Source organism: Etheostoma spectabile, chromosome 8 (assembly GCF_008692095.1).
Source record: "Etheostoma spectabile isolate EspeVRDwgs_2016 chromosome 8, UIUC_Espe_1.0, whole genome shotgun sequence".
NCBI lineage: Eukaryota > Metazoa > Chordata > Actinopteri > Perciformes > Percidae > Etheostoma > Etheostoma spectabile.
The window spans coordinates 34,762,386-34,775,637 of NC_045740.1; the positions used below are offsets into that span (position 1 = coordinate 34,762,386).

At 39.8% G+C, this 13,252-nt stretch overlaps 1 protein-coding gene across 1 annotated transcript in view; it reads right to left on the reverse strand.

Annotated features, from left to right (window-relative positions):
- Positions 1 to 13,252, reverse strand: part of agbl1 (AGBL carboxypeptidase 1) — a 119,204-nt gene that overhangs the window by 57,606 nt on the left and 48,346 nt on the right. Inside the window, exons 9-11 of the mRNA XM_032523385.1 lie at positions 12,959 to 13,124; positions 11,512 to 11,564; positions 5,501 to 5,617 (exon numbers count right to left, since the gene is read on the reverse strand). Coding sequence (XP_032379276.1) covers positions 5,501 to 5,617; positions 11,512 to 11,564; positions 12,959 to 13,124 — 336 coding nt within the window. The remainder of the gene's footprint in view (positions 1 to 5,500; positions 5,618 to 11,511; positions 11,565 to 12,958; positions 13,125 to 13,252) is intronic.

The following is a 13,252-nucleotide window of genomic DNA, read 5'->3' on the forward strand; positions in this document are numbered from 1 at the left end:
GTGATTTGTTTTTTAACAGTAATGCTTTGAGTACTGTGATTTCAACTGTAATACTTACACTACTCTGATTTCATCATGTTGACAAGGTTGTAGTGTAACTTTACAGCATTCTACTGTAATAATCATATACAGTAGTGTTACTGTGAAATTTAAGGGAAATAACTGGAGATGTCACAGCCATTATTTACAGTGTGCGTTGTTCTCGACTTAATGGACCTGACTTATTAAGATATCCAAACACATTTATATTTTAATGTGAGGCTCTGATTCTGCAGCTGTTTGAGGAGCTGGAGTCAATGAGGCCATGCTGTCATTTTGCATTTTACTACTCATTATCTGTGCATTTTATTTCAGCCAGAGGACAATCATGTTTTGCACACGACAAAGACTTTCAGCAAATGGTGACGCAAGGTTTCATCCCAACGCATTAGGATAGAAGCTAACACGCCTTCTCTGTGGGACATGTAATATCACATAGGGTCAAGGGTGAAGGATGTAATAATAATCAGTCTATGCTTTGTAATGCAGAGAAAATCTCAGGATAAAACACTTTTTAATCCTCATAACATATTCTGACATAGCAGCGTGCTTCCTATTAGTCAGATATGAGCACATTTATTACAAGTCAAGTCACATCGTGTCCTGCGTTTTACGACATGAAACATTATCATGGACTGGGATACTCATCCATTATCTCCCATCTGTCTCTGAAACGCTCTATTTCTGTCTTACACACACACACACACACACGATGGGTCGGTCACAGTAAGTATACACCTACAGTATTTATTCATGTAAGTATTCATACAGAGCATGTGCACAGACTGTAGAGCACATGGCCCTCTGTGATGTCGCCCACAGCTTTCTGAATATGAAAGGTACTCTATTTGATATTGGGTGACGTTACTTATTGTTGAAGCTCGAAACTGAAGTTCTTATGTCGTTTGGTGATTGGTGGACCACCACCGTCTGCGGGTCTTTTGGACTTTGTCCAACTATTCTTACACACAGCTCTGAAGTGTCACGTCCTCATATGGGAATTTTCTTATGCTATTTAGCAACCCACGCTTTCAAGTACGAAAACGTGGGATTCCTCAATCCTACAAACACAGGAGCGAACAATTCTGGAGGGTGGGTTACACCCTAATATCCTATTTTCTATGTTATAAATATAGAGTAGAAATTAAAATACGTAATAATCAAAGCACTGTAGCTCAAAGTTGTACTTACGTAAGTAAAGTACTTGACAATACTTTGTTACATTCGACTCTTGATTACTGTAAAAAGTATTGTGCATACTCGCTGACTCTTTCTCCCTCACTGTCACTCGCTCTAAATGTTTCCCTCAGGAGCTGGTGGAGACCAAATGTAGAGCTAAAAGAGAGAAACGCAGACTTTCATTCATCAGCTGGACACAAACACCACTCCTCACGTTGCTCTGTGTGCTGGATGTGTACATAGACAGCTCAGATAAGATATTATTTCCCATTATACTTTATGCAGCATTACACTACTAGAGAAGGAGGATATAATACATCATATTAATTATAATTTAAACCTTCAATAAAGCCAGATGCAGCCCAGGTTAGAGCAGAATCTTTAACTGAGAGGCTGTAATGATCAAACGTATGTCTCCAAAGGACAAGAGAGGAGACAAGACACCATCTCTCTCCTCTCTCTCTATAATTAGACATGTCTACCTCTGCTAATAGCCATGGGAGTCAGGCTGATCATGACCGTGTTTGAAATTAGCACACGCACCCACGCACACAGTGCCAGTCTCTCTCTCTCTCTCTTTCTCTCTGTCATTTCCTGTCTCTGTCCCTAATCTGTCATGTCCTCCTGCAGTAACAGCCGTGTAAGTCATGATGATAATGTGCATATTTCATACTGTGTCTGAACATTCCCTCCCTCTCCCTATGCTGGTTTTTATCTTACTGCCCACTATTATGTCATAATTCAACAAGTCCTCAGACCTAAGCAACTAAATAATCATCGTTTACCAGTTTCATAACTAAAATCTGTTCGAGTGTTGAGGATCTGACCCTTCTAATTTCAAAGTCGGCTCCATTTGGGAAAAAATAAACAGCTTGTGGTCGTGGTTAAAAAGAGACAGGGCATAAACTGCAGTCTCAAAGTCACACCCCACCTCCATCTTTTCTTTGTGCAAAGGACAGTAATTACTTTCATGACCACAAGGTGGCAGGAAACACATGTTGGACTAAGACGAGATACTCTGAAGTAAAACCTTAATGGTACAGCAAGTACTGTTAGTGATGTCCAAATAAAGCTTTATAAACCATCAGTTTTATTTGTTGAGCCCACTAGATGACGCTTTAGGGTTTTTGTACATAGTTGTGTTTCTGAATTTGACCTGTTGTCCTCGGGTCAAACTGGACCCATTCACAAAAACCTTCTATATCTGAACTATGACAAAAGAAGGCTGGAAAAAAAACTACAAAAAAAGTCCTCTTTTTAAGCGCTGAAAAAGTGAGCAAAAACAACAAAATCATTGGAAAAAGGGACAAAGAAATTGTTAAAAAAAATGGACTAAAACATAATTTTAAAAAACGTCAAGGAAGTGACAAAAATTAGGAATAACAATTGACAAAAAAAACGTGTAAAAAAAGAACAAAATGTTGAAATTTCAACCCAGAAATACACCAAGTTGCAGTTTGACGGGAAGACAACACAAGGGTTAGTTGTTTTCTGTATGAGCAACGTGTCGAGCAGGGTTGGGTAGGGTGACCAAACGTCCTCTTTTGCCCGGACATGTCCACTTTTTTACGTACTGTCCTGGACGTTGGACAGTACAGTAAATTCATGAAAATGTCCAGTTTTTAATGGGACCATTAGCATTAAGCGTGTTCTTAAATTGACTGGCGCTTTGCACACAATACTACGGTACTTCGTTGCGTGACGTAATTGTAGAGAGGCTGCCTTATATATATTATTTTTTATTGTATATTATGCTTGCACATTTGTTTCAGTGTCTAATAAAAGGTGCTGGAGATCTCAAAGCTCACATGGACACCGAAAAACCTCATATGACTATATTGAAAAGGTTTTAAGAGATATTTAGATGAAGCTGGATTTTGAAGCCGACACAGAATAGCTCATGTACATTGTTTCATTTTTATTTATTTATTTGAAAAGAGAGCTATTATTTTGTTTCAGGTTGCTACAGATTTGATTTTATTACATAAGTTATTTTGTACCATTGAGACATAATAAAGCATGCTCACTAACCTCTGAGAAGCCTGTGGAGTCAACCGAGTGTTCTCTTTTTTGGAAATCAAAATATAGTCCCCGCAGGGTTAGGGTAAGGGCCGCCGTAGTATTGTAATATTTTAGCTTTTCTCCTGGCTTCGTCAGTGGGAGCGAAAGGAAAAGACACAAGTTGGGGAAACAAGGAGGTAGTTATGAGAAGTGAAATGCACCCGTGGCGGAAATTTGTATTAATTTACTCAACTGAAGTAGTTCCTAAAAGAACTGATCAACTATGGGTAGTCTATAACTAGTTTAAGAGAGGATGTGGAATCATTATAACAGTCATAACAGTCTGCCCAAGGAGTTCCAGCTCAAACATGGACTGAAGACCAGACTTTCTCCAAGCATTGACCTGAAGCTGACAGTACAATTTGAGTGTCACTCAATTTTCAGAAGAAAGTCTCTTCTGTCTCCTCGCTCAATCTTGTTCCATTTCAAGCACCGTGATCTCTAGTGATGCGTGGTCTAGTCTAGTCGGATCTAAACTGTTTCACAGGGATATTGGGATGGAGGGAAAGATCCCATCAGCCCCAAATCAAAAAAAAAAATTGAGCTAACGCTACGCATGTATGTGTGGTGGAGCACTGTTGGAGGTAGGTCTGGCAATGCGAGACAACCTGAAGCCTGACAAAATGGAGTTACATGTGATGTGGGATGCTGGGACTCCTGCGTGATCTCGAGATATCGCGAGACTCCAGCTGCCGTGCACGGTAACCCTTCAGCAGTTTCCATTCATCCAAGGGTTTATTATTCCTGCTCAAGCTCAGCAAAGGAACTCATGTAGTGTATTTGTAGTTTCACCAAACTGACTCGCATACATTTTTGCATAATTCCTCCCTGTGCAACACCCTAATAGGATTCATGTACATTATCACTACATGTAGTGTGTTGCAGATGTCATGTCAAAATTACAATACTGTTTATTATCAAGAATAATGATCATGGAGTATAATATATCAATATTTGATATGTTATTTTGAATGTGATATGTAGACCATAAATCCACAGTTACATTCATAGTATTTATATATTTAAAAAAATAACTAATCCTTTCGATTTCCTTATGAATATTTTTTTTCAGTACAAGTATTGATACTTCTGGTAATTCTGACAGAAAATCTGAAAAACATGATTATGCATATATATGCATCAATATAATATAATATTAAATGTGTGTGTGCACAGAGAGTTGATGATGAAAGCAGTACATAAAATCTGAACAAACCCTCTGCTGTACCGGTTACACAATCATTTTAATATTTTTTTGATAATGTGATCCCAGACCAGCTGGAAAATGTTCAACGGTTCATGAAACTTCATAAAGCCCACCAGATGGGGCTTTCCATTCAACAAAGGGTTGTCATTACTTGAATCTTTTTCTTCAACCCTCATGTTGTCCTCAGGTCAAATTGACCCGTTTTCCTATATCAATATTCTTTTTAATAACCCAAAATAACATGATTGATTCCACACAGCGCTCTTTGGCAAGTACAAATCTCTACTTTCATTCATTTTGGGGTGTCTTATTAAATCTTATAGCATTTGAAAAAAAAACTGAGGTGGTTTTGAAATAGTATTGAGTAAAAGTTGACATATTCCAGTCTGTGATCATCCATCAACACACTCTCTTTTAATTTGAGTCTAAATATTTCCTAATTTCTGCTTTTCTAACTGAAACATTAAGTATAATTTTCTATAAATGAGGTTTATTGAACAAAAATTCTGTAACTGTAAAACTAAAGTTAATAAACTAGTGTTGCGTAGAGTGGAAAACGTTAAAAAGAGTGACAACCATTTTTTTTTTAAAGCGTCAAAAGTGTTGAAAAAATGGACAAAAAGGTAAGAAAAAGATTAAATCATTGATAAAAAGCGTCAACGTCAGCGTTGATTTCGAATTTTGACGGGAAGACACAAGGGTTAAATTATCAACTAACAACTAATTTCTACCAGGTCCTCCTATTTCTTGTATTTTAACAAACCGTCACGACCCCGTAATAATTTTAAAAACCAAAAGTGTTAATTTTCAATTTTGATTGGAAGACAACACAAGGGTTAAACCAATGGCGTCATCTAGGGGCTCCGAAAATGGACACACGAGCTCGCTCGCTCGCTCGCTCCCCACACACACACACACCACACACACCACACACACACACACACACACACACACACACACACACACACACCACACACACACACACACACAACACACACACACACACACACGTACCTGGAAGTCATGTGAGAGTTCAGGACAGAGGCGGCTGTACTGGGGCAGCAGCTCTTTGGGTCTGTCCAATTCAGGACGAAGACGAAGCTTGTTCAGGTCTGTCTCCAAATCGTCATCCTGGACAGAGACACACACGGACGTCAGAAAAGATAAAGGGAAAACAAAGACGGGACTTCACCCAGGAGATCAGAGTTGGTGTCCCATGTGAAACCAGATATCAACGTTGACATCAACCTTTTTTTAAAGTTATGTAAGTCAACCTTTTGTGCGTAAAGTCCCTTAAAAAAACGCCAAAAATGTATTTTAACCCAAACCACAATCATGTCATGCATTATTTTCAGGCAATCGCATGCCTTTGATGTAGTGTCATCATCCATGCTCCAAATAAAATATAACACCAATCTTCACATACATTTAAGTCTTTACAGAGAAAATCTAGTCTTGCATTGTCAGACCTATTGTGTTATTGGTCAAGGTCCGCATTTTACTTGATATGAAAATATCTGATGTGTTTTTGAAGATATATTCAATATAATCCCAAACAGTAGAGCTCATGGGTAACCATGGAGAGTAAAGTGATGATCTCGTTTCCCTCAGGCCAAGCTAGAAAAGGTACAATTACATTTTTGCTGTGAGCTGTGACAATGAAAGCATTTAGACAAAGAGTTTGTAGATGCATCCATGTTACTTCACCAAGATGGTGGATCTGGAACTTCAACGCTGCACACAGCAACATTATGAAACCACAGTCCAACACATAAAATTCATAGAATCTGCCAGGGATCCTGTCATTCCTCACAGTACAATCAATGAGTCAAAAATGTTTTTACAGAATCCAAATGGAACTTTTGACAAGTTGTATCTGTGGGCGTTGTGGGTGGCACTTAAAACCGCCGCTGGCATCGGTATTGTCAGTCCCCTGTTTGAAAACAAAGGACATCTGTCTTTCCTGTCTACCACATGCTGCCACACTGGGAATGCAGCATTACTCAGTGACTGAGTCACAGTGTGCAATAACAAATCATTGTCTTTAAATCATGTCTGCTTAATCAGAGGCAGACAAACGTGTATAGAGCTTCATGCACATGTGCATTTTACTCCATAAATATCCGGCACTCTGTCATGTCAGCAGCATGCTATTGTTGGGGCCCTCTGGCAGTGCCCCCCACTCCATGACATTTTGATTATATATGACTCCAGAGTGAATAAAAGCACTTAAATTCCCAACAATAGGCACAAAAAAAGATAATCTTTTTACTTTTGATGTTTTTGTTATTTTGGGCATCTAGTAAGGATGCCTCCTGGACGCCTCGCTAGGGAGGTGTTCCGGGCACGCCCAGCTGGGAGGAGGCCTCGGGGAAGAGCCAGGACTAGGTGGAGGGATGATATCTCCAACCTGGCCTGGGGACGCCTCGGGATCCCTCAGTCGGAGCTGGTGGATGTGGCTCGGGAAAGGGAAGTTTGGGGTCCCCCGCTGGAGCTGCAACCCAATACCGGATAAGCGGACAAAGATGGATGGATGGTTTTTTGTTTATAATGTGGAAAGCAATCACAAGAACCATGTGCATCTAAACCACAAGGATCTTTGAACAACAGCGTGGTGCAGCAGCTGTGGGCAGTTTCCTGTGCTGGACGGAGGGCAAAACTTAGAAGATGTGATTATCTTCCCATTTAGCGTAGAGGGGAAAAAGGAAGGTTCCTGATACTGAAGACACTGATGAAGTTCTGATGACCCAGGGCTGTGCACTGCTTGTTTTTTCCCCTCAAACTTAAAAGTCACTGTTGTCTTTCTTTTTAGGCTTTAGGTTCTTTATAGGAGTGCTAAATTCTGCATAAGGAGGCAGGTTGGAGGGGGGTGGATGGCGAACCCTAACCAACATAGGACTTTCACCCAGGAGACCGGGATCCGTTTTTTATTTTGTGCCTAAACCTAACCAACCTGTAACCATTTCACAACATTAACGACGTGTTTAAAACCGTGAATGTTATGTTCATATCAGGACGGTCAACGCTGCTGTGGGTTGTAATAGACGACTCATATGGTCGTATTGGGAGTTGCTATCTCCCACAGGTACCATATCTTTCACTCAAACAGTAAATTTGACCAAAACGTTGCAGGCATGTTCCACTACAGTCTTTTTAACCTCTAACACCTCATCTGTTTTTCCTTTCCTCCTGTGTTCCATCCATCTCTCTCGTGTCTCACACTCCATCATTCCTTGCTTATCTCTCCACTTTCAGCTCTGGCTGTTGCTGCCTCATCACATTCTGCTTTCTCATTTTAAATCCTCCTCCGTTCTCTTTGCTTTTCCATCTGCCATACCTCTTCTTTCATCCACTGCCCCAAAGCTCCTCTCCCTCCATTTCTCCCAAGACACTCTCTCCAGACTGGGCCCACCCACACTCTATTCTCCCTTTCATTAGCCTCATCTATCACACATCTATGTGTGCAGTGGCGTGGAGCAATTCGTTACATTGCGAGACCTGATATCACGCGATTCCTCCCGATGGCTCGCCGGCTGAAAGTTGCAAGGGTGGTTTTTCTGCTTACAGGCTCAAGGGGGGAGCGAGACAACCACCATTCCACTCAAAGTTCTATAATCATTCCAATGATTCTGAAGCTGTTCAGTTAAGGTAAAGATAAGCTAAAAAAAATGCCCCTTTAAATAAGGCCTTCACTTTAAATTTAAGGTAAAAAATGCCCCTTTAAATAAGGCATTCACTGTAAATTTAAGGTAAAAACTGCCCCTTCAAATAAGGCTTTCACTGTAAATTTAAGGTAAAAAATGCCCCTTTAAATAAGGCATTCACTGTAAATTTAAGGTAAAAAATGCCCCTTTAAATAAGGCCTTCACTGTAAATTTAAGGTAAAAAATGCCCCTTTAAAGAAGGCCTTCACTGTAAATTTAAGCTAAAAAAAACTGCCCCTTTAAATAAGGCCTTCACTGTAAATTTAAGGTAAAAATGGCCCCTTTAAATAAGGCCTTCACTGTAAATTTAAGGTAAAAAATGCCCCTTCAAATAAGGGCTTCACTGTAAATGTGGTCTTGACATCTGAAGTGTTTTCAGTGTAATATGGGTGAAGAGGTTTTGTTCCACAGTGAGAAACCAGCAACACTGATGGCAGGCCAGCAGGCCAGCAGCAGTATTCCCCTCAGCTGAACACTGAGGTAGATGTGGAGGCGCTGCAGCTTGTTTGTCAGTAGTGATTGTGGAGCAGTGAAAATCTCAAGGATTTCTGGGATTTGCATGTGCACCTGCTCCAATAAGGTGCAGTGTACAAGGCCCAGTCATGATCTCTGCTCTCAAACTTCCCAGCTGATACACGTGGTGCTGATGTTTCATACACTCTCAGAGCACTCATCTGAAATTGGTTATGACATTGATTCTTGCAATCCAGGATTGGTTTTACTTTTCCATTGCAATTAGATAACCATTATAATTTAATAACAATCATACCTTAGATTTTAAAAGTGGAAGTCTATTCTTTGCTGTGTGGAGAGTCTGGTTTTTGACAAAGCAAATTTAATTGATACAGTATGAATTACTATTTGTTTTTCTGGAGCTGTCAGTGAGTGATGACTGATTGATTATGGAAAGAAAAATGTGAAATTTGGTTTTGAAATCTCTGAGAAAAAAAAGGTAGGTAGACCTTGAGTTTAGATTATCTTGTCTAACCCGTGATGGCTGAACATGTCAGTCTCGTCCTTCTCAGACTATGTTTACATGTGGGCGGCAAAACTAACATTGTGTATATTATTGTGCAAGGTTAAAACTCATAAGTTCTGCTAAAAAGAAATGTTTTTAGTGCTTTTTTAGTCGGTAAAACCCCTTTGTTTGATATAGAGTTGGACAGTATTTACCTAGTATTTACAAAGGATGGGGAAAAAAAAGAAGAAAAAAAATCCATACAGCATAGTATCGCAGTATTTTCAGTGGCAATACTGTATCGTTACACAGACGCCAAGTATGGATCTTTTATTGTGTATGTGTTGGTCAGATTGTCCCATTTTGCAGCAATAAAATTGAAGTGATATGAACAAACAGAGAAATGTTTCTTTTTAGATGAAACAGATGTTGACAAAGTTTCCTTTTGGGGACGTCATTTAAAATTGGGAAAGATTAGAAGTTGAGAAAATATGTTATAAATTGCAATATGTTTAAAATCGCAATAATATCGTATGGTGGCATAGGTATTGTGATGCTATTGTATCGGGAGGCGTCTGGTGATTCCCACTCCTAGTATTTACCCATCTTTTGGTAATTAGTCTCAGTAACATGTACTGTAGCGGCTTCTGCAGGCTCTTCTGTCATATGCCTGAGCAAAAGTTGTACATAATCTGCTAAAAAGTGAAAACCTTTACATACATTACTAGAGCAGTATGACTACTATGTCACTTAGAAGTTACATTTATATACTTTATTTTGCTACATAATTGCCGTTCCTATAATGTTGAGGGGAGTATGGACTAAAGAGAGCAGGGTTCAGTTATAGAACAATGAAGATAAAGGTCAGCGAAAAATGTTGGTTTCAGTTAAATATTAATAAAGTAAACATGTTCCGTCTCTTCGTTAAAGTCACTGCAGTGGACTTTCCAATGTTAACGCAAGACCACCGTGCTTCCCTGACCTTAACCACAAGCTGCCAATGCTCAAAAAGACCCATAGCAGCAATGGTTCCCAAAAAATGTTATAACGTATGCAGATGAGATGCCAATGATGGTTTCACCTGTACCCATATTAGTTTGTAGACGGACACTCATACTCACATACAGGGAATGCAAACTGTTCAATTCATTTCTAATTGAGTTGTCTTTGGACAGAATAACAAAGCTGTATCATTTCTAAAAGATAACAGAGAATTGGTGATGGATCCCGCCACCAGTCTGCAAACATGACTGACATTTTGTCTAATCTCCTGAGAGCAGAGCAACACAATTAGCAAAATGGTAACGCATGTTAATTATATTCCTCCAAACTAATTTCATTCATTCACTTTCATTTGGCAGCCGAGTGGCCCAATGCTTAGCACTGCGGCCTCACAGCAACAAGGTACAGGGACTCTGGTCGGGCCTTTTAGTGGGGAGTTTGCTGTGTTGTCTCCCTGTGTGTGCGTGGGTTTCCCCCCCCACCAATAAAACCAGGTTTCCTCATCGCTAACCAGCTCATGGGTAGTGAGCATCTGGCGTCGTAAGGCTGCCGTGCATCACCGAGACTGGTGGTGGTAGAGTTTCATGTTCCAGAAATGCTCGTTACTAACTTATCTCCAGGGAGTTTATTCCCTGGAGTCTTTGTTTTCTTGCCTCGCAGTTTTCCTTGCATAGGTGACACCTAAATCATGGTTGCAGCTGCCTTGCTCAACGCCCCTCTACACCCTACTGAACTAGCCCTAGTACGCCCTGCTGTGCCCTATGCTCCACAAGGCCTCGCTATGTCCCGCTACACCCCTGAACTGCTACCACTATTATTTCTAGTGACAGTTCCGTTATTTTGTCACTGCCACGGTTCATCAATCCATTTGCTATAATTATTATGAATCATATTTCAATCATATACTGTATCTGTTATCTGTATCAGTCTCTGTGTCCAAACCGCCAGCGACAGATGCCGCTCACAAAGAGCCTGGGTCTGTCCGAGGTTTCTGCCTAAAAGGAGGTTTTCCTCACCACTGTCGCACTAAAGTGTGAGATAACTCTTGTTATGATTTGATACTGTAAATAAAATTGAGTAACAACTTTAGCAACTCATCTGTCCTCTAGGATCATAAGGCAGCGAGCGCTTTTGTTACCGCAGCGAAAGATCTTGAAGGAGTCACATGAACCCATTTTGGATGTTTGAAGAAACAATGTGGGTGAAAATCTTAAAGTATTATAGTACTTTAACTGCTAAAAATGTATCTACTCTGAGAAGAATCTTTGTTATGAAAAAACTAATGTGATAGGAGGTTAATAATATAATAAGTTAATAATATGACACAAACCTTAAGTCACATTTCCCTCACACACACTTACATAGTCTGCCTCTGGCTTATCTTCATCATCGTCACTCTCGTCACTGCTCTCATCTGGACACAACAGAGACAACAGAGGCAGAGTTCTGTGTGTGTGTGTTGAAGTGTAACTCTGATGGGGAGGATATCCAAACCGTCATGCAGTGTGTAACTTCTAACATTCAGTAAAACTGCATAACAACAAATAATAATGAAAAAGATTTAAAACTAAAGGGGAGAAATGGAATTACAGTTTTCAAACTAAAATGTCTTGAAAATGAAGGTTGATTGTTTTCTGCCACTGGGAATATGGACGACAAATCCAAAATACATTTAACAGTACATTAAAAATATGAATGATCAAGCACAACAACACTAAACAAGAAATGCAATGCACTTCATTAAAAGGGGAATTCTGTTTTTGTCTTCAATTTTTTGTAACCTTATGTCTGAGTGACTAATAGAAACAACGTCTGAAATCGGGCCAGTATATATATATATATATATATATATATATATATATATTTATATATATAGCAAGAGAAACTGCAGCCGATCAATGGACGTCCACTAACAGAGCTGTTTCTGCCACTGACAGGCTCAGATTGGTACTCTCAGTATCTGACTACATAATGGAGAACTCGCTGCTAAAAGACAACGGTGGAAACGTTAGTGAGAGTTAGAGCGAGCAGTGCCAACTCTGGAGTACAGACAGCGCAGCTTTGTGGTTAAAATATTTCCACAGCTTTAATAGAAGTTACCTTTGGATACAGACCGGCTCCAGTCAGAAATGGATCCTAATACTCCGGTTAATACACAGATAGTAATGTATACCGGGCTAATATACTAAATCTAGTTCTGATGGATTATTATTTGGTCTGATATAGATAAAAACGAAGAAGATAGACGCAAAAGAAAAAAGAATTGTGTGTGTGTGTGTGTGTGTGTGTGTGTGTGTGTGTGTGTGTGTGTGTGTATGCATGTATGTATGCATCTGTGTCTACATATATGCATGTGTATGTAAGTGTAGGTAGTTATACGGTACATGTATGTGTATGTAAACATGTATAAATAAGTAAAGTGTTGTTGCTAATCTGTTATTTTAATTTTATTATATATATATTGCCCTGTGTGGTTGCACTGCACCTCGGTTGGTGCCTGCCTCTAAGTGTTCTTGTTCAAAACTGGAAAAATGTCAAATATTCTTGTTGACATCAGTCACTTAGACACCAATGCATGGAAACATAGACTACACTATTTCATCTTAGAATGTATTTGTTAATCGGTCAGCCTGTCTGGTTCGCATATTGGCCAGCTTAATTTAAAATATTCCCAAATTGAAAATTCTGCATTGTTGGTTTTATTTAGGATGTGTATATTACTAAACAAAAAATCCCAGCCAGTAGCCCCTTTAAAAGGTGCTTAAGCTGAATGTCGGCAGGAGGTAAGTACTGAATGGGAGACTGTACCTGGCTCTGCGTCCATCTCAGGGACAGCATGTGGTCCTCCAGGCAGGGGGAAGGTGTACGCAGACTGATCTGATGTCAGAGGAAGAGGAGTTTTAGGAAGACACTTCCTCATCAGCTGCACAGAGAGCTCCACCAGAGACTCCAGACCTCTACTCAGCAAACACGTCTGCAGAGAATCAGACAGCCATTAAACCTCCATTAATAGGTCAGTCTGCAGGAAATCAATGGACTGCACTAACAGGAACACATGGGCCAAAAGACATGAGTCAAACCGCGTCTTAGGAAGACAGTTGT